The 22,571-nt window shown below is 37.2% G+C and overlaps 1 protein-coding gene across 5 annotated transcripts in view; it reads left to right on the top strand.

Moving 5' to 3' along the window:
* Window positions 1-22,571, top strand: part of myo16 (myosin XVI) — a 269,142-nt gene that overhangs the window by 49,581 nt on the left and 196,990 nt on the right. For all 5 annotated transcript variants that reach the window (XM_048193121.1, XM_048193120.1, XM_048193119.1 and 2 more), the window contains exon 2: window positions 7,043-7,303. In XM_048193121.1, coding sequence (XP_048049078.1) covers window positions 7,078-7,303 — 226 coding nt within the window. In that variant the 5' untranslated portion in view covers window positions 7,043-7,077. The remainder of the gene's footprint in view (window positions 1-7,042; window positions 7,304-22,571) is intronic.

Raw genomic sequence — 22,571 nt, 5'->3', positions numbered from 1 at the left:
CAAATGGAATGTTTTCTATCAAATGATACCTACCTTTTGACTCTCCTTGCTAGAGTTTTGGAGTTATGAGTCTTTACTTTTGTGTGTGTCGCTCAGAAAAAAAAAAAAAGAACTCTAAAAAAGCCTTCAGATCTTAAAGGGTTAATTCAAATAAATACTTTAAAATAATTTGAGCTGCAGCCTGGTTTAATAGCATTTATATATATATATATATATATATATATATATATATATATATATATATATATATATATATATATATATATATATATATATATATATATATATATATATATATATAGTCTTTGGTCAAATTAAGCTGTAAAATAAATAGTTTATCCCTTTAAATGCAATGGATTTTGAAAGATATCAACAAAAAAACGGGCAAAAAACTTTAAAAGCGATTTTCTCAGGTTTTCAATTGGAAAAAGAGGGCAGACGACCATAATTCAAATGGGTATATCTTTAAAACCATTCAAGGTATGACTTTGACTGTGACTCATTTTGCTGGATCAGGTCACAATTTGGTACTGACATTTTAAAAATGTGACACTTTGAGCGCTGTTGAGAGGATTCGTAAACACCTCTGATTGGCCATTGTGTTCACACGCTAATCAGATATCTGTGATTGGCTGCAAATAGACATCAGTGACACTCTTCACAGAGCGCCTTCACAGATACACACAGGAGCAGAAGCGTTTGAAAGCGCTTTCAAATTCAAACACTTACGTGTGCTTTCAAATGATACCGTGTGTTGATCGTTGTAGCCAATCACAGACATATCTGATGAACTTGTGAACACAATGGCCAATCAGAGGTGTTTACGTATCCACTCAACAGCGCTCAAAGTGTCATATTTTTACAATTTCGGTACCGACTTGGTATCGCGGTCGGTACTTTTGACAACACTACAACATGAACACAATAGGTACACTGTACAGTTACAAAGTAGTTAGTTGCTAGTTAGGGACCTAAGTTTTTATTCATCAAAGAATCCAGAAAAAAAAGTATTATGGTTTCCACAAAAACATTCAGCAGCACAACTTTTCAACATTGATAATAATAAGAAATGTTTCTTGAGCCGCAAATCAGCACTTTAGAATGATTTCTGAAGGATCATGTGGCACTGGAGTAATGATGCTGAAAATTCAACTTTGCCATCACAGAGAACAGTTATTTTATATTGTTATTTCACAATATTACTGTTTTTACTGTATTTTTGATTGAATAAATATAGCACTGGTGAGCACAACTTTTGAACCATAGTAATGGAACAGACTATATTCTTCTCTCTTCATATGCCGTTCATAGAATAGAATAGAATAGAATAGAACAGATCATTTCTGTCATGATGGGTTCATTTGACTGAATAGAACAGAATAGAACTGATCCTTCTGTCTTCATCAGATGCTGTTTCATTTATAGAATAATATGATCAATGTCCTTGTGACTCTGGGAAAGGGGCAGTATTGTCAATGGGGTTTTTGGCTCTCAGTTTAAAATGCATGTGAGAACACTGAGACTGTGTGTGTGTGTGTGTGTGTTAATGGAAGATAGAGGGCATAAAGAGCTCCCTCTTTAATTTGTCTACAAAGGCAGACTTTCAAACTTTTATTTCCCTGGCTGAAGGGCTTCTGGTGACCTGAATTATCTGAGTAATTACAGATCTGCATAACAGCGTGTCTGATAGGCTAACCGAGAAACCGTCCTTCTTGCTTTCGTTCCTAAAACACCGCCTTGAGGAAGGGGATTGATGTGCTCGTGATTGCTGTGATAGAAGTGGCCGCATCAACAAGGTCAAATAAACTCCTTGTAATTCATCTCAACTTTTAGCTCTCATTTGAACACTCACTCAGCCTCTCTTTTAAAGTGAGCTCATCTGTGGATATTTCTTATTCATCTCTCTCTGGGTTAGATGGGTGGTGAATGATTTCATAATGCATGATGTGTGCGGTTGGCGCCGGCTCAGCTGCAGGCTGAGGATGAAATGCGTGAGAGAATGAGCAGCTCTGATTGCAGCAAATGAACCTTGAGGAGAAGGGCAGCCAATCTCAAACATTTCAAACATTCAATTATTTATCAGCATAAAAATTTCCTTTTAACGGTGATACGTCCACGTGTGGCTGTGACTGAAATGGGAATGTCCAGCACATCTTAAAGTAAATGAGTCAAGTGCTGCATCCAAATATGCCTACTTCCATACTATATAGTAGGCGAAAGATGGTACATGAACCGAATTGTATGTCCGAATTCGTAGTATTCATAAAACAGTAGGCGAAAAGTTCCCAGATGACCTACAGTATCACTTCTGGTGAGATTCTGAAGTGCGCTTTCGATGGACACTTTACTATCCTATGAGGCCACGAGAGAGGATTTGTGAATGAAAGTGAAGTGATGCAATTGAGGTCACATCACAATGACCCTCATGTCATTCCACACCTGTAAGACCTTTGTTCATCTTCTGAATACAAATTATATTTTTGATGAAATCCAAGAGGTTTCTGATCCCCCATAGAGAGCAATGTAATTACCGCATTCAAGGCCCATAAAGGTAGTAAAGACATCATTAAAATAGTCCATGTGACTACACTGGTTTAACCTTAATGTTATGAAGCGACGAGAATACTTTTTGTGCGCAAAAACAAAACAAAAATAACTTTATTCACCAATCTCTTCTCTTCCCTGTCAGTCTCCTACGCTTATGTTGTAGAAACAGCGCTTCCAGGTTCAACGTCAAAACGCAGACTCATTATTGGCCAGCCTGGGCGTCAGCATCATACGCATGTTTTTGTGCTGCTCACGTGTACAGCGTCGGCCAATACTGAGTCGGTGTTCTGATGTAGAACCTAGAAGACATTTCTATCTAATAATTTAGGCAAAACAAAGACAGTAAATAAACTAATGAAGACCGAGAATGGGATCTGTCAAAATAAAAGTCCTACTTTCGACACAGCAAAATGGAAAATCTTATCCATCAATGGCGATAATTAAAAAAAAAAAAAAGAAGTCAAATATTAGTTGTTATATGTTGGCCCTGACTATATATTGTCCGATCATTACTATAAATGAGGTCATTGATATTTAGATGATTATAATAATTTGCTAGCTCTGCTTACTTTTTCAACCTCATCTCTTATATCTCTTCATAAATGGATGGAGCACAACTAAATGGCATAGAACATGGGTGTCTCAACACATTTTTAAAATTTGAACTATTTTCAGTTTTGCATTGAACATGTCATATCGGATGGATTCATTTCTACTTGTGGATTTAGACGACAGGTTGAGACACTTTCTGTATACTGAGGATTCACTGATAGTTCGGTTTGCTTAGTGGTTGCATTTGTGCATCAATGCGTTTGCTGGGTATAACGTGCAGTGTTAATAAAGGGTGAAGTTTAATAGTCCCACAGTGTTTGTTATTCCTTATTTCCATAATTTAATTATTTAATTGTGTTCTCTTGGAGGTTCATGGCAGAAATTGTTTAATGAATGCCCTACAATAACCTACAGTATATATCTCTCACAGTAGGTGCAATTTTTTCCTTTATTACAGCCCCCTGCAGATCCAAGAGCGTTCGGCAGTTCTTTACAGTATGTGTACAGGGATGGCTTTGGCTTTGTTCCATCATGCTACTGCAGGAGAAATGCTGAGTCATGATAATTCAGTCTCTCCGCTGCCGAGTGTGGAGAGATTTTCTGCTCTCTCAAGGTTAAACAGACACGCTACTCAGCAGAGTGTGCCAGATAAGATTTGAATGGACTGAGCTTTGAGGAATACACAGACCTATCTGTCTGGCATCAGTTTTGTCCTGGCTTTAGTGTCTAAGCAGATGAGATAAAGACTGCAAACGAATTTACATACTATCTGTATTGTGTGCAATAATCCCAAATATAGTATGATGGAAATGGTATGTTGTCAATGCACACTTTCAAAGCAGAAGTGTACAAATGTAGATCAAATGTTTTTAGTGCAAAGAAGTAACAAAACATAGAGCCTCAGGGTGTATTCACACCAGGAAAGTCCACTAGTTCACTTGCTTTGGTCCAGATCAAATTCAATGTTTTTTTTTGTTTTTTTCTTGGTGTGGTTTTCACACTGCCCTTTTTGCAAGTGAACCAAAATTTGTAAACAAAACTACATGTGTGTTAAGGTCATACATTCATTGGACAGAAATTCAACTGTACCAGTGTACTCTTCAGCTTGGTCTCGGTACGGTTGTTTGTTCCGCACCCGAGTGCGATTGCTGTATTCACACCTGCCCAAAAGATCTGCACCAAGGGGGAAAACAAACTTGAGTTTGATTAAATCGAACCAAACAAGACAGGTGTGAATAAACCCTTAGGCCTATGTGTCTGTAACATAATTCAAGTTGATTAAAATCGCTACTTTTAATCTCCAAAAAAGGTACAATTTCTTAGACTTTACTGTATATGATCAAAAATACAGTAATATTGTGAAATGTATATTAAAATGACTTATCTATTTGAATATACTTTAAAATGTAATTTATTCCTGTGATGGCAAGTCTGAATTTTCAGCATCATTACTCCACAGTCTTCAGTGTCACATGATCCTTCAGAATTCATTCTAATATGCTGATTTGATAAAAACCAATGTTAAAAACAGTGCTGCTTAATATTTTTGTGGAAGTTTTATTCAGAAATCTTTGAATAGAAAGTTCAAAAGAACAGCATTTATTTAAAATTGAAATCTTTTGCATTCTTGTGTGTGTGTGTATGTATGTATGTATGTATGTATGTATGTATATGTGTGTGTGTGTGTATATAATATTATAGTTATGGGACGCCTGCCTTTACGTGCACATCACCAAACTCGCTCATCCATGTCTTTATGGACCTTGCTTTGTGCACTGTTGCGCAGTCATGTTGGAACAGGAAGGGGCCATCCCCAAACTGTTCCTACTAAGTTGGGAGCATGAAATTGTCAAAAATGTATTGGTATGCTGAAGCATTCAGAGTTCCTATCACTGGAACTAAAGGGTCAAGCCCAACCCCTGAAAAACAGCCCCACACCATAATCCCCCTCCACCAAACTTTACACTTTACACACTGCAGTCAGGCAAGTACTGTTCTCCTGGCAACCGCCAAACCCAGATTCATCCATCGGATTGCCAGACAGAGAAGTGTGATTCGTCACTCCAGAGAACATGTCTCCACTGCTCTAGAGTGCAGTGGTGGTGTGCTTTACACCACTGTATCAGACGCTTTGCATTGCACTTGGTGATGTAAGGCTTAGATGCAGCTGCTCGGCCATGGAAACCCATTCCATGAAGCTCTCTACGCACTGTTCTTGAGCTAATCTGAAGGCCACATGAAGTTTGGAGGTCTGTAGCAATTGACTGTAGCATGCTCTGACCCAAGTCTGTGATTTTTACGTGGCATACCACTTTGTTGCTGAGTTGCTGTTTTTCCCAATTGCTTCCTCTTTGTTATGATACCACTAACAGTTGACCATGGAATATTTAGTAGTGAGTAGTGACTTATTGCACAGATGGCAACCTATCACTGTACCACGCTTGAATTCACTGAGCTCCTGAGAGTGACCCATTCTTTCACAAATGTTTGTTGAAGCAGTCTGCATGCCTAGGTGCTTGATTTTATACACCTGCGCCCATAGAAGTGATTGGAACAACTGATTTGGAGGGGTGTCCCAATACTTTTGGCAATAATAGTGTGTATAATAATAATAATAATAATAATAATAATAATAATAATAATAATAATAATAATAATAATAAAAAATAAATTTATTATTTATTTATTTATTTATTTATTTATTTATTAATTATAATAATAAATAAATAAATAATAAATAATAATAATAATAATAATAATAATAATAATATTATTATTATTATTATTATTATTATTATTAATAATAATGATAATACATAAATAAATATATTAATAATAATAATAATAATAATAATAATAATAATTTATTTATTTATGCATTTATTTATTTATTTAATATTTATTTAATAATTATTTATTATTATTATTATTATTATTATTATTATTAATTAATGATAATAAATAAATAAATAAATAATAATTATTATTATTATTATTATTATTATTATTATTATTTATTATTATCAATAATAATAATAATAATAATAATAATTATTATAATAATATTTATTTATTTATTATTTATTTATTTATTTAATATTATTATTTATTATTATTATTATTATTATTATTATTATTATTATTATTAATGATAATACATAAATAAATTATTATTATTATTATTATTATTATATTTATTTATTTAATAATTATTTATCATTATCATTATCATTATTTATTTATTTATTTATTTATTTAATAATTGTTTATTTAATAATTATTTATTATTATTATTATTATTATTATTATTATTATTATTATTAATGATAATACATAATACATAAATATCTAAATAAATAAATTATTACTATTATTATTATTATTATATATATAATAATAATAATAATAATAATAATAATAATAATATTATTATTATTATTATTATTATTATTATTATTTATTTATTTATTTACTATTTATTTATTATCATTAATAATAATAATGATAAATAATTATTAAATAAAATTATAAAAAAAATATAAAAAAAAATAATATATATATATATATATATATATATATATATATATATATATATATATATATATATATATATATATATATATATATATATATATATATATATATTACTTTTTTTTTTTGTGGTGGGGCAAGTAAAAATTGAATCAATGAATTGGGATGCCTGTAACGATACCCAGCCTTATGTATATCATGATTTTTTATTTTTATTTTTATTTTTTTTAGAAAAACATTGACAAATACACTAAAGAACTTAGCCATGCAATGTATTCAGTTACGTATTTTATTCCTTTTTCCCTTTTCCTCTCTTTCTTCATGTTCCCTGTTCTCTTGCTATCATCTCCTGTGTCCCATTGTTCCATTCTCTAAACCATTTACACATTCTCTCCTCTGTCTCTTTGTTCAGGTTGTTTTCAGCTATGTAACGTGTTCAGGCAGAACATGGAGATAGACCAGTGTCTGCTGGAGTCTCTGCCGTTGGGCCAGCGTCAGAGGCTGGTCAGACGCATGCGTTGCGAGCAGCTGCGGGTCTACTACGAGCGTGAACGGACACTACAGAAGCAGAGCTTCCCCAAGCCCCGGGCCACCAACCGCAAAAAACAAAGAATCAGCTTCACTCTTTCAGACGTCATCCAAGATGCCATTATACGACACGACGACAAAGAGGGTAAGAAACTTATGTTTGTTTATCTGTTATCTTGGTTTCATGTTGTAAATTATATTTCTCACAAGCAAATTAGACCAGTGCTGATTGAATACCAATTGGGGTCGTTCACACAGGACGTTCTTGAGCTGTCAGTACCACTTTACAATAATAACTCATTAGTTAAAGGTGCTATAGAGGATGTTTTGTTTTATACATTTTTGCAATATTACTTGAAACTGTCTTTACTAACTGATAAAAGACAGATTTATTAGGTGCACTGAAAGGAATAATTTCAGTATACTTCATCTGTACACGAGGTAGGGCCTTAAAAACATCAGCCAATCATTTGTGTGATCATCGCATAAGCGATTGGCCCTGTGGCTTGTCAATCACAGCCATTACGTTCCTTGTGAGAGACGTGCGCGGATTGGCCCTCTTGGCCAATCATGGCAGTGATTGACAAGCCAGAGGGCCAATCATTTATGCGATGATCACACAAACGATTGGCTGATGTTTTTAAGGCCCTACCTCGTTCTAAAATGCAATTGTCTCTTACATCTAAAGAGTGACACTAAAAGAAGAGAATTGAAAAGGAATGTGTGTTGTCTGTGTTTGAGTGTGTTTGTATTGCAGAGAGAGAGAGAGAGAGAGAGGAGTGGCTTAGTCAGCAAGCAAGATGGTGAAAAAGGCCAAATTAATTTCCAGAAAGGCGAGCCGTCACAGGAGTTGCCATTAGCTGCCGAGTATTAGATCATTCCTCAAGCTGATTATGGGCCAGTCAAAAAGCTAATATTCAGAGTGTGGCACGCCACTCCTGGGACAGGCAAAAGTAATCTAATCAAGAGCTTGCGGGGTAAAGGAGCTTGTGTGAGACAGGGTGACAATCACAGAGCGGCCACCTTCTGCATCATAAGCAATGGTGGAGGCTAAATGAATTCAACCCAAGTCAGCTATTTCTGTCTGTGACTTTGCGGTAGGGAGTGGCAGAGCTGTTCTCATTCTGCTTATGCAAGATAAAGGCGAGAGGACTCTCATTTTTAATGTAGTGCCATCCATCTGAAAGCAACATAAAACTTTATCACCAAGGAGATCTGAAAGTACTGCATTTTATAGTCAAACTGACTTATTTCCCAGATGATACAGATTAAGGGTGAACAGACATGAACATTGCAACAAAACATTATTAATTAAAAACACCTACTGTTTGATCTGTTAGATCTGCTTGACTTTTTTTTTTTCCTTTTTTTTTGTGCATAATGGGCATTTTCTTTGGTTCTGAAGCTTCTTCATCACATAGTTTGTTGAATTTTTATGGTTCAGTTGGGCTTTGATTACATATTTAAAATCTTTTTTGACAACTATAAATGCATGGTTAATCCCGATATTACTAAATTCCTGAGGTAATTAACTGTCATATGATCAACCAGCCAGTAATGATACTGATTTTTAGTTTCACAAATCTTAAATAATCAAAATTTGCTTTACTTCAAGACTAATTACAACCAGTAACTTCTCAAGTCTTTTTGAACAATTCATTAAAGGTGCCCTAGAACGTTCTTTCACAAGATGTAATATAAGTCTAAGGTGTCCCCTGAATGTGTCTGTGAAGTTTCAGCTCAAAATACCCCATAGATTTTTTTTTTATTAATTTTTGTAACTGCCTATTTTGGGGCATCATTAACTATGCACCGATTCAGGCTGTGGTTGGAGTTAAACTCGAGCTCTGGTTGGAGTTAAACTCTGCAGGACGTTGGTCCTCTAGGAGCAGGATTGGACACACCGATTTTACAGGGAATAGCAAAGTGTGGTCAGTTTTGACTGGTGCTTATGAAGTCTGATGCCAGTATGTGGTGATGTTTTACTACCTCCTAAAACTCATCCATCTGTTCCTTTGTCTTTCTCTGTGCAGTTTTCCGTCTTCATATCTTTCCTTCTGTCAGTCCCTGCCAACTATTTTCCCAGCTGTCTGGGTAAATCTGTGTCAGATATCCCAGCAGCCTTTGCAGGTCACCATGTGCATCTGCCTTATTGGCTGTCGGCCTGGTTCAGCTGGTCCACGGCACCAGCTGGTGTTCCTGTGGCAACGCCTGTTGGAAACATGGCACCTTTGGCTGAGGATGAATGGCAACTTTAGCCCACCTACTAAACACTAATTACCAAATTGGCAATGACTTTAGCTTTTGTTCTGATCACTCATCCAGACGTGATCAGCGTCTTGTGCAAATGCCTTTTGACCAGTCAGTGACTTGGAATATTGATTTCTCATGGCTCTGTGCCTGTGTTTTGGTTTAAGGCGTCAGTGTTGCTTGGCTACTGTATACAGTGAGAGTCGTTGTCAGAGACTGTCTGGTTCGTTCAGTAAAACGAGAATGCATTTGCACAGACAAAAGCACTTCTAAGATCCTTCGCCTTCTGGAATAAATAATGTTATTTATTATCATGAACATTTTATAGAATTTTCATTATCGTTAAAATCTGCTGAAAGAGTTGTGTTTTCAGTGTTTTCTTTTCAAACAGCCAGAGTTTTTTTTTATTTTTTTTTATTTTTAATTATTGTTATTATTCTTGAAAATATAGGTTCCAAGAGGGTTTTTTTGCAGCGATGCCATACAAGAACCATTTTTGGTTCCCCAAAGATTCTTTCCGGGTTACTGGCCTGTGTCCATTCTCGAACCATTCCGTGCATTTCCACTGTCTGTTCTCAAGGATCTGTTCAACTCTGGCCCTAAAACTTGCTTGTAGCCATGGAACAGGGAGCTGTGCTGTCTATGGCAGTCTCCTTGAGCAATGTAGTAATGTTACACTACATTGCTATTTATATCTTAAAGGTGCCCTAAAATTAAAAATTGAATTTATCTTGGCATAGTTAAATAACAAGAGTTCAGTACATGGAAATGACATACAGTGAGTCTCAAACTCCATTGTTTCCTCCTCCTTTTGTAAATCTCATTTGTTTAAAAGACCTCCGAAGAACAGGCGAATCTCAACATAACACCGACTGTTACGTAACAGTCGGGGTGTACACCCCCAATATTTGCATATGCCAGCCCATGATCGAGGCATTACACAAGGGCAGCCAGTATTAACGTCTGGATGTGCACAGCTGAATCATCAGACTAGGTAAGCAAGCAAGGACAACAGCGAAAAATGGCAGATGGAGCAATAATAACTGACATGATCCATGATAACATGATATTTTTAGTGATATTTGTAAATTGTCTTTCTAAATGTTTCGTTAGCATGTTGCTAATGTACTGTTAAATGTGGTTAAAGTTACCATTGGTTATTACTGTATTCATGGAGACAAGGGCCATCACTATTTTCATTTTTAAACACTTGCAGTCTGTATAATGCACAAACACAACTTCATTCTTTATAAATCTCTCTAACAGTGTGTAATGTTAGTTTAGCCATGGAGCAAAACCTCAAACTCATTCAGAATCAAATGTAAACATCCAAATAAATACAATACTCACATAATCCGACGCATGCATGCAGTATGCATGACGAACACTTGTAAAGATCCATTTTGAGGGTTATATTAGCTGTGTAAACTTTGTTTATGCACTGTTTAAGGCAAGCGCGAGCTCCGGGGGCAGAGAGTGCGAGCATTTAAAGGGGCCGCAGCATGAATCGAAACTTCACAGACACATTCAGGGGACACCTTAGACTTATATTACATCTTGTAAAAAAAACGTTCGATGGCACCTTTAATATATAAAACCATGTGCACAGAGACCCAGCATGCAAGATTGAGTGAATTAACGGTTTCAGTTTCAATATATCTTCAAAAAGGACAGATGAGAGTACCAGGAGTTTGTGCGAGCTGCTGGTACACCAGAATCACTCCCGGCACTGTGAACAGCAAAACAGAAGTGCCGCACTGCCTGCTCAAACACCAGGAAGCGCATTGTTTGATTTTAGACTGGTTGTAGTCAGGTAAACAACACATAGCAATGTTTGGTCCTCACGTCTGTGGAAACACATGGTCTAGTCTGTGGAAATATGTGGCAATTCACCTGGTCGAAAAAGGCTCTGGAACGCAAACCATTCTAGTGGAAAAGTATGGAGTTAGAAATATGACAAAATTATCTGAATTTGAATTGTGTAAATTCAAGAACATTACAAATGATCATTCAGATATGTGTAACATATCGACTGCTACCACGCTTAAGTCATATAATTGCGCCTGCTATGTTACACATATCTGAATGATCATTTGTGACGTTCTTGAGCTGAAAGCTCAAGAGTTATAGAGTTATGTGTGACTGTTAAGCATGCTAATCACTTCCATACTAAATGTACTTTATACTAAAACAAATAAGCGTAGTAGAGACCCCCAGAGATAAATGTCTCGCATGCAGATCATTTTGTCATATTTCTAGCTCCATAGTAAATGGGTATCTGTGAACAGTTCTTTGAACAGTTCTTGAACAGAAGAACCTTTTTTCCCCCCATTGTGTAAAGAACATTTAAATAATCTAAAACATTTTCCCACTATAAAGAACCTTTTGTGCAACTAAAGGGTTCCATGGATGTTAAAGGTTCTTCATGGAACCATGCCAATAAAGAACCTTTATTTTTAAGAGTGATCAACACGAAGTTGACATTGCAGAATGTTCTGGCTGAGAACTGCCCACTTAGACATGAAAACGACTATATGACATCCACATAAAGTGACAACTATAGTTCTGTCATGACAACTCTCGGAGTGTTTGGCATGGTAATGGGTATGACAGTGTTTGGTCTTGGCGGAATAGATTTGCTACGCTGCTGCTGCAGAGCAAGTACAGGACTTGCTACTGCTAATACATACACGACATGCTGCTGTGAGCAAGTAAGACATGCTGCTACTGTACAATATAGCGTACATGAATAACCCGTAGCAGATCTATACAGGTGGAGCTGGGGAAGGTGGAGGCTTTCTGAAAGCACGCTGCACTGCTAAGGCAAATGCTACTCATGTATTTGAAGATTGAGCATATGAGCTCATTGGCTACTGATACAGCAGGAAATCAGCTGTGTCCTATAGATAATGATGAGATTACGAGCAGGTTGAGTTAAAGGACCTATTAGCCTGCACATCTAGAGTTTCATGACAGAACTTTGTATTTATTTTGTTACATGACGGCAGGGTAAACTGAATAGTTGATACCATAAAAATAAATTAGTATGGAAAAAATTCAAACAACAAATGGCAGTCTATACAGACTGGTGTACAAAAGAAGCTTAAAGGTGCAGTAAGTGATTTTCTGAGAATCATTGTTGAACTGTTGATATTTGAAATCAACCCAAACAAACACATCCATCCCTTCATTGCTCCGCCCCCAAAATGCACGAACACGCAATGAAACATTGGGATGCCTCTATCATAGCAGAAGCAAAGCAAAATCAGGCATCAGTGAAGATGGCAAATGAACGACAAGGAAGAACAAAAAATTCACTTGCAGTAGATGAGTATATTTAACCCTTAAATGCATACCTTGGGTCTTTAGTGACCCGGGACGTCATTCACTACCCTCCTCCTCGTTCATTTTTTAAAGTTAGACATCAACTTTCTTGGTATTCCTCAATCAATTCATTATAAAGAATATAACAAGAAAAAAATCATAAAATTATAAAAGAATGCCTATTTTTGTATTCATTTTTTGTAAAAATTGTATAGGGTCGCAAACGACCCGAGGTGTGTATGAGTGTACATAATTTTTTTTCTGCACAACAATAATTGAATCTTAGATGACAGAATAAGTGCAATTCACCTTTATTCCACAAGGTGGCAATGTCTGATACACAATGATGAAGTGACGACTCGTTTAGACAGAAAACGAAATAATAAGAGAAACATGAAATGGCTCAGCGATTTACTGCAGAGCAAGTATGAACGCAATCAAATATGACTGTAACTGTTACTGGATGGATCTGGTGAAGCTGTTAGCGATCAAAATATTGATTTTGAAGATGTTGAAAATGATATAGTTCTGAGAATATGTTTGAGATCGCAAATGGGCTCATATTCATGATCTCAAACATAAAACTAGCCCATTATTTGCTGAATTTACTGGGAAATGAGCTCTGACGAGGACAGTGATGATGGCATAAAACATCTGCTCAAATGGAGCCCTTTCAAGCTCCAAAAGGTAACAAAATATGATTTATTTTATTCTTCTGTAATTGTTACTCTAATATCAGAGGAATTTTATACTTTCGCGACAGGTAGAGATCCTTCCGTGTTAGATATAGATCTGGGTCGATAAAGACCCGAATATGTAAGAATGATTGGCGAAACAGTCATGCATTTAAGGGTTAAGAAAGAGTTTGTTGTTAGTCACCAGCAGTACACTCTCAAAACCAATGTTACTCACATATGGAGCAGAAACGTTTCCATTTTCAGGCCTTACTGCTTAGGTCTCTCCAGTGCTGGAAGCTCTTGCCTGATCATAACCCTTCTTTTTCCAGTGATATTCCTGTTCTTTTCTCTTTTTGTAATGTCTCTCAGCCATCTCTCTTTCTACAGTCATTCTTCAAATCCCCCTCTTGCTCACTCTCTCTCCTACTCTATGAGTGTAGTCACTTTTACAGCCTCGTTGTGCTTATACTCTTGCACACTAACCGTTTTTAGAGATTGGTAATTTATCTGATGCTTGTAAACTTGCAGTACAAAAAAAAAAAAAAAAAAAAAATTATTGGGTCATTCCCGTCTTTAGAGGAAGGTTAAATGCCTTCCTTACTGACACATTGGTGATGGTCTATTGATTTGCCCCTTGTGGGTCTTGAATTGAAATGTTTTTTTTTTTTTTTGTTTTTTTTGTTTTTACCAGCCCAGATGTTTAACCACTTATTCTACACCCCTATCACTGTCACAGGAACTTGATGAGAACTGCCAGCAAGCATCACTCAACACATGTACCATACATGTGCAGATACTCTCCATTAGGCCATTTTTGGTTGTATGTTTTACAGGAATGTGCACGTATGTGTGATATTGCTGACGCTTCTTTTTTGACAGGAGTTTCAGCATGCTGTATTTATATGCAGGGAATGTGTTAGCCTAAGGCTGAAGATATCCCAGAGGAACCCTGGGAACACTGTCGGCAATGTTCCTCATCGCCCCATCTTTAATCATTTTAAAAGTCGTTCAAAATGTGTAAATACCACATAATCAGGAGTTTAGGGATGTTCCAGAGGTCAGAATGGAAAAGGGGCACATTTTGAAGCAATAGATCACTGGTGGGTGTTACACCCCTGTGGTAAAGGGAAATATTTTGCATGTTACAAATGTAATTGGCTTGTGAGGAGATTGTTGAGGTTTGTGATATTTTTTATTTTCTTCTATGTGAATTTCTACTGGTTCTGCTTTCATAGAGTGATTTAATTGATTTTTACTGCATGAATTGCCTGTGTTATCTTAGCATAGCACACAAATGAGGGTTGATGGACTGTGTCCATACATTTTACTCGGTCAGATCTGAGCCCTGAAGACTGACTGAAACTATCAGATCTTGCACACACAAAGTACGCATCGAGCCATTGAGCTCTTAGATGAGTGGCACCTCCTCAGTTGCATATGTGATGCTCTGCATTTATGTGGCGACAAGCACCGAGGCGTGAGAGAGATGGGGATCACACACCAGTGATACCAAGACACAATTAGATTACACACTCTGCCTCTCAGCCACTATCACCCCTGCTGTTCACATGGCTTCTCAACAGTGAACTGACATTTTTGTGACACCAGCTCAGGGTTAGATGTTATTGAATCTCTGATAGAAATGCAGACCCCAGCCTTTATTTTATTAGCATATGGGTGTGTGTTAGTTTATGCCCATTGAAACTTGTCAATGTCATTTCTTCCTCCAGTCGCGGATTAGCAAGTAACACTCGCTCACTTTTATTTATTTGGTTAGGGGCTTGTTCAAATCCTTTACTTAAACCTTAAATGTTAGACACCTCAAATCTAATGGTTTGTTGCGGAGAGAAGTGTGTTTGAAATCAAGGCCCCTATAAATGCATGGCAAAGTCCTTTTCATTTTTCGCTTAGGGGTAAAAAGAAGTTTGAAATATCTTTCAGTGGTATAATGTTAGTGAACATCCCGACGTCTCCCATAAGGCTTGAAGTGGCATTTACGTGAATATGTAAATATGTGTTTTTCTCTCAGAATTAACACAACAAAAATTACAGTGTTGAGAAAACGGCAGTTAAGAAACCATACTCCCTCTTCTGTTCTGTCATTTGTCGGTTATTGTTTGTGTATGAGCACACTGTTACGCTTCCGCCTGTTTGTTGAATTAAATTATTGTGATTCTGCATTCGTCTGCCGCCTTCATCCATGACAGAATAACTGATCCTCAAGAACGAGTAAAGGAAAAAAAAAGAAAGGAAAAAGTTGGACTCACCTGCACTGCACCACCTCCTCTGCCCAGAGAAGCGACGATGGCTGGAGTATCTGGCGATAATGTTCCGGAACGGCGACCTTTCTCTCTCTCTCTCTCTACACCAGCAAGCCCAAGGCACCCACCGAGGCCTACCCAGAACAGGAGCCGGAGAACACCGAAGACCTGGAGCCCAGGCAGGCGAATCAGTCCATCGCAGAACCAGGAGCGGACATTGACTTAATAGATCCCCGCCCTCGAATCTTCAGCTTCTTCGCCGGTCCTGTCCGGAAGTCTTCTTCAGCCCTCATCCTTGCCTTACTTCCTAATCCCAACTCCATTACTGGTTATGGCCAGTCCCCTGGATTCGTTGGCGCCAGTAGTGTCGTCAAGCTCCTTGGCTCTGCCCCCGCCGCTAGTTCCGTGTGGCTCATCCACCTCGGCTCAGGCTTCCCTTCTACCAGCTTGGCTTGAGACAGAGTCCCCGGCTGCATCTCGGGCCTTCAGACCTATGTCTCCGCCTCGGCCCGTCAGCTCGTCACCATCGCCTCCGCTCCCCCTTTCCTACAACCTCCCCGTCGTCCTTGCTCGCTCCAGCGTCGCCCCGGTCATCCGAGTCCCCGTTGCTGCCGCCTCAGTCCTGCGAGTCAGCAGCTCAGTGCTAGGCTTCCAGGCCTGCAATGTCGCCTTGGTCTGTCAGCCACTCTGTTCCATCGGTTCCTCCACTCACCATGGTGTCTTGCCAAGGGGGGCACTATGTCACATGCATGTTCAGTTTAGTTCAGTTCAGTCTTGTCTGTATTAGTTCTCAATAGTCATTATGGTTTCTAATTAGTTAATTAGTTCCCATTTAGTGTCCACATTTACTGTGCATTTATACTCCCTCTTCTGTTCTGTTATTTGTCGGTTATTGTTTGTGTATGAGCACAGTGTTACGCTTCCACCTGTTTGTTGAATTAAACCTTGTTTATTATTGTGATTCTGCATTCATCTGCGACAATATGTTTGCACCATCTCTGCAATTTGGCACTCCAGTCAAGTCACATTTTTTTTATATACCACTTTATACAATATATTGCTTTAAAGTCAGCAGCTTTACGATATTAAACATGAAAAAACAGTCAGTGTCGCTTTCAATTCAAATTCTAGCTTCAATTTGTAATGTAAAGAAGCTCTCCAGTGTGTTCATTTTTACTCATGTCTGACCTCGACGGACTCATCAGAAGAAATTAATTGAAGATTTCCACATCAAAGAAGGTGGAGCCTCAGAGCCACACCTACCTATCATGTAATCACCACAGACCATAATAGGTATGACCACAGACTTTTCTGGAACTCCTGAAACGAACTCTTTTGGCCTGATTTTGTTCAAAATGACATCACACCAGTTCGATTTCGCTTTAAGTATATTGAGGCTTTTACAGTTTTCATCTTGTGGACCAAAAAACTGGGAAAAAAAAAAAAAAAGACTATATATCTAGTGTCTAGTGAATTGTATCTAGTGACCAGAATATCTTAGAGACTTGATGGTGGGCTCTTTTGATTTGGATTAGTAATCAACCACCCAGAACATCTATGTTATATGTAATAAAAGGACTAAATAAACATTTGGGCTCTACTGTGCGAACCAGTGTCAGTTTGAATTCTAAATATGATCTTTTATGTTGTGTGCATGCACCTGTGGCTATGTGTGTTTTTTATTAGAGGTCATCATTGTCTTAACATGATCAGCCCCATATGAGAGTGGGAGCAGGAGCATATGGTGCTCTCGGAATATAGAGCAATGAAATCAATTCCATTTGAATTGGTTTATGTGCGGTTTCTGAATGCTGATGGAAACTGCATTTGCCCCAGGTATTGGCCTGTTATTGGGCTGGTATTGAATGTTATTCTCAATGTCAGCTTGATAAATCTTATGAGATTCACACACATGAATATCTTACACCTGAGAAAGCCTAAGCTACTACAGGTTGTTTTGTGTCTCCTTTTTGGGGTGCTGGAACCCTATTGTGTTTGTACTGATTTAGTCTTCATCGTTGTCTTCATCTTTGCTGTCATCGTCGCCGTCTTTGTTTTTGTTTTCTTTGTCTTATGCCCTAAAAATGTCTTGCCGTCAGAGACCGTAAATCACATTTTGGTACCTTGTTTTTGGAACCTAATAACGACTTTAAATGTAGTTTGCTCCATCTGCTGTCATTCTGTACCTCTCTCTTATTCTGTGCAATAGCTACAGTAGATTACATGCTGTTTCAGAGCAGCACACAGCACCTCTGCTAACTTTCCTGCAGTAAATCTTGCTCGATTCATCTCGATCGGGACCTGCTAAATCAGCAACTTCACTTTTATGTGACTGCAGCCACAAATATCACCACCTGTACATCTTATAAAATACTGAGAAAATAGATTTGTTTTTAAACCAAAGATCAGTGCTAATAATGAATATTAGAAAGTGAATAATTATAAACTGTTACACACACACACACACACACACACACACACACACACACACACACACACACACACACACACAAAAAAAAACACATATGTTTTATTTTATTATTTGATTTGATTTGATTATTTTATTTTGCACCAAGGATATGATGCAGTTATTAACCTTTTCTCAGTCATTGCTACAAATGGCATTTTGTGCACAATTTCAGTTGTCTTGAAGTTTTCTCCTGGTAGGGAAGATATTTTTTTTTTTTTTCTTAGTACTGTAATAAAGAAGTTACAAAAAGTAGTAGTAGTAGTAGTAGTAGTAGTAGTAGTAGTAGTAGTAGTAGTAGTAGTAGTAGTAGTAGTAGTAGTTATTACCAATGTGAATCTACATCAATAATACATCACTGATGGATGTTGTGAATCTCTAAATTTCACTGTGGTACTCACAATTAATTGTTTTATATGGTTTTACATTTTTACTTACTATAGTGTTTGCTATCATTGCTGTCCAAATGTGGCATGGAAAGCTGTCGGAACCCTTTGTTTCATCCCATACTAGTTTAGGATGCAATTAATGCAGATTTTTGCTAGTAGTGGATGCATGTACACAAAATGATAAAGATTATTAAGCATAAGTGTCCCACTTTACTACTCTCTTAGAAGAAAAGGTTTCTATATAGACTTTCAGAGGTTCCCATCATAGGATCATTTTCATGGGATCGTTTTATGGATTTAGTTTTAATTAATTGTTTTATTTTTTTTTTTTTTATAAAATTTTATGAATTAAACTCATAAACATACTTTATCACTAGAAAAAAATTAAAATTACCCGTTAAAGTTAAAATATGATGATTTAAGACATTTCTCTTATATAGAACCTTTTTGTCATAGTGTTCTTGATTGATATAGAACCCCATTGAACTTTTTGTTAGTGTCAATTCCAATTTATATGGAAGCTTGTTTCTGCCACTGAATAATAATAATAATAATAATAAAAAAAAACAACAACTAAAAGATAATTGTGACTTTTTATCTCACAATTCTGACTTTTTTTCTCAGAATTGTGTGATATAAAGTCAGAATTGCAAGACAGTCAGAATTGCAAGTTTATATCTCACAATTCTTACTGTTTTTCTGTGGATTGTGAGTGTATATATTTCACAATACTTTTTTCTCTCAGTTCTGACTTTTTATCTTAGAATTTTGTTTATATATCACAATTCTGACTTTATAACTCGCAATTGTGACTTTATATCTTGCATTTCTGACTTTGTAACTCACATTTGTGACTTTATATCACACAATTCTGACTTTGTAACTCGCAATTGCGACTTTATATCGTGATTCTGAGAAAAAAAGAAGAATTTCGAAGTGTGAGAAGTCGCAATTACCTTTTTTTTTTTTTTATTCCATGGCAGAAACAAGCTTCTATAAATGTACCTGTATTAAGTCTACTACAAACCTTACCAAGTCTTAGTTGTGATAAAGGTCTCACAAGAAATTGGATCTTTAAAATAAATTCTCATCAATAAATATGGTGTACAGCTGTGATATAAATATCAGTCACAAAGACATCTTTACCCATACAAAAAAAATATTACCCAGGAGTCCTTTTGAAGACTGTATAGCGCAGGCATCATTCCTTTCACCACACTGTGCCTCGGGGTCTCAGTAAATGCCACTAAATCATTGTTTCATCTCTGCAATGCAAATTAAAGATGACCACAAACTACAGCGCCCATTATTCTGAAAGACCAAGAGGTCAGAAACATCTCATCAGAAATTCTCTATGGGAATAATTCCCTGAACCTCAAGAGACTCTGAAGTCATTTTACACAAGGATTAGGATTGAAGTAGCGTGTCCTACTTTTGAAAGCCTTTGGAATGGGGCGGAATGATGTAACATATCATGGTCATGTATTTTGGCAGGTGGTTTGCAGAGGAAACATAAAATGGCTGTCAGGATAATGGAATAATGACAGAGCTGTGGGAGTGAGCAAATGAGAGTATTTACAAGCCCCTAGCAGCCCACTGTGATGCAGTGTTATTGGCATTCCTGCAATGCACTTTGTGTGACGGGATGGAAATTAGCAAGAAATAACACGAATGATGATATAAAGTTCAACTTCGATACTGAGAACATACAGTTTGATCTCTCTTCTATTTCAGACCTGCTATAGTGTTTAATTCAATGTCTGATTTTGTGTATGCTAAATAATGAATCTAGCAGTGTGAATGAGAGCTATAAAATGCAAGCTTTTAGAAGAACGCTTTGTTTGTAACTAGATGAATTCTTACTTCTCAGTCAATTTTTAACATCTTACCTTTGAGGATTGACAATTATAATGGTGTAATTGCAGATGGTGTCAATTTGTGTCTTTTAAAATCAATCCAACCAATGTCCATTTTTATTGAAGGATGTTGGTACATCCTTTAATACATCCCCCGTCAAATCCAATATAGTTTTAAGTAGAAGTAACTGTATTGGACTTGGCAGGAAAACTAAATAAATAAAACTAAATAAAACTAAATAAATTAGTATTTTTTACTTTAATACATTAAAAGTTCTCTTGTAAATTGAAAATAAGTACTTATACTATACTGGAATAATATTTTACTAGGGTATCTGCACTTGATTTCTGTATACTTCATCCACAACTGTTGGGTACCAAACTGGTTTGTGTCTGCCAATCCAAGGCACAGTCCATTTTGCCAGATAAGATGCGATACAATGCCATGTCAACTGTCGCTTCAGCTCTTTCTGAGTGAAAAGGTTTCTGTTAGGAATTTGAATGGAATCAGAGCACTGACTACACATGACAAGGTTTTGACTTTTTTTTTTTTGTTATTAATATTTTCAGCTCCTTCAAGTAGCTGGAACGCTTTTTCCACCCCAGTGAGCCCATTTTAACCTCCCCATTGCCCCCAAATCCTCGTCCTCTTATTGTCGAGGACTGAACTCTCCCCTGATCAGAAAAACATAGGCAGGCCTACAAAGCCCATTTCAAAAACATGAAGTATCTATGCTTGACTGGAACTCCCAACGGAATTCTCTCAGGTTTAGAGATAAAGAGAAACTTGCTTTGCTGTTTTCTGAAGGAGAAGATGATTCATTTAAGAGATGAAAGGCCGAAGTCTCTTGTCATTGATGGGGGAACATCGAGGAATGTGGGGGTACAAATGAGGAAAGGACCGAAAGATGGATATGGAATAGGTTTAACCCTGAATGAGAATCCATTTAAAGATCATGTCTGAGCTGAGACAATCGCAGTAAAATAAATAAATAAAACCAAAAAAGAAGATGAGGTGAGAGAAATGTTCACTTAATTAAGCTACAAAATACAATTTGGCCTATATTTATACTTATATTTTATAATCTTTATATTATATAAAAAAAAATATATATATATATTACCCATGAGTCCTTTTGAAGACTGTATAGCGCAGGCATCATTCCTTTCACCACACTGTGCCTCGGGGTCTCAGTAAATGCCACTAAATCATTGTTTCATCTCTGCAATGCAAATTAAAGATGACCACAAACTACAGCGCCCATTATTCTGAAAGACCAAGAGGTCAGAAACATCTCATCAGAAATTCTCTATGGGAATAATTCCCTGAACCTCAAGAGACTCTGAAGTCATTTTACACAAGGATTAGGATTGAAGAAAAAATCAACCTAAAAATTGCTATTTCCCAACTATTGTGTGCTATATTTGCATGCTATAGGCAGGAACACACCAAGCCGACGGTCGGCCGTCGGGCAGTTTTTCTTCGTCGGTCGACTAAGTTTTCTCAGTGTGTTCCGCACCATCAGCTGAAGTTGGTCCTGGTTGGCTTTTTTTCGGCCGATTCGAAATGTTGAATCGCCGTCGGAGCTCATCGGTCCGTCAGGCCATCTGATCATTCTGATTGGCTGTTCAGCTACTGCCATCTGCTGGTACGGAAAGGCATTTCATCTCACGCAAACACAGAACTGACATGCTACTTGGCCATTGGCTGTTTAGCGTTGGTTTGGTGTGTCAGGCCAACTTTGGACCCAGACGCTGCCGACGTGAGCCAACCCCACAGTCTGCTTTCGTCGCCACTAGTTTGTCGGTGTCGGCTTGGTGTGTTCTGGCCTTATAAGAGTACTGAGCTGTTAGCGTAATGTAACCAGTCCTACTCGACCCATCGTCTCCTGCATGGCAGGCGGGTCGCTAACAAGGACGCTAAAGACTACAGTCTCTAGTCGCCAATGTGCCTCTTGAAGCCCGGGGAGTGATGTTTACCCGCACAGCTCTTACTAGCTAGCCTCCCTTACATTAACAACATGCTAACACCAAACTCAATTTTGAGTTGTTTCACATGAATAGCTCTTCCTACAGCATGTAGAATGTTACTTATGAGGTTCTATTTCAGTTTGCTGTCTTAGAAGACAGCTGCCTATCTAGACAGTAGACAGCAGTGCAGCTCACAGGTTTTGGCGCTGAGCTAATGT

This window comes from Megalobrama amblycephala, linkage group LG6 (assembly GCF_018812025.1).
Source record: "Megalobrama amblycephala isolate DHTTF-2021 linkage group LG6, ASM1881202v1, whole genome shotgun sequence".
Classification (NCBI taxonomy): domain Eukaryota; kingdom Metazoa; phylum Chordata; class Actinopteri; order Cypriniformes; family Xenocyprididae; genus Megalobrama; species Megalobrama amblycephala.
This window is presented reverse-complemented; position numbering and strand designations above follow the sequence as displayed.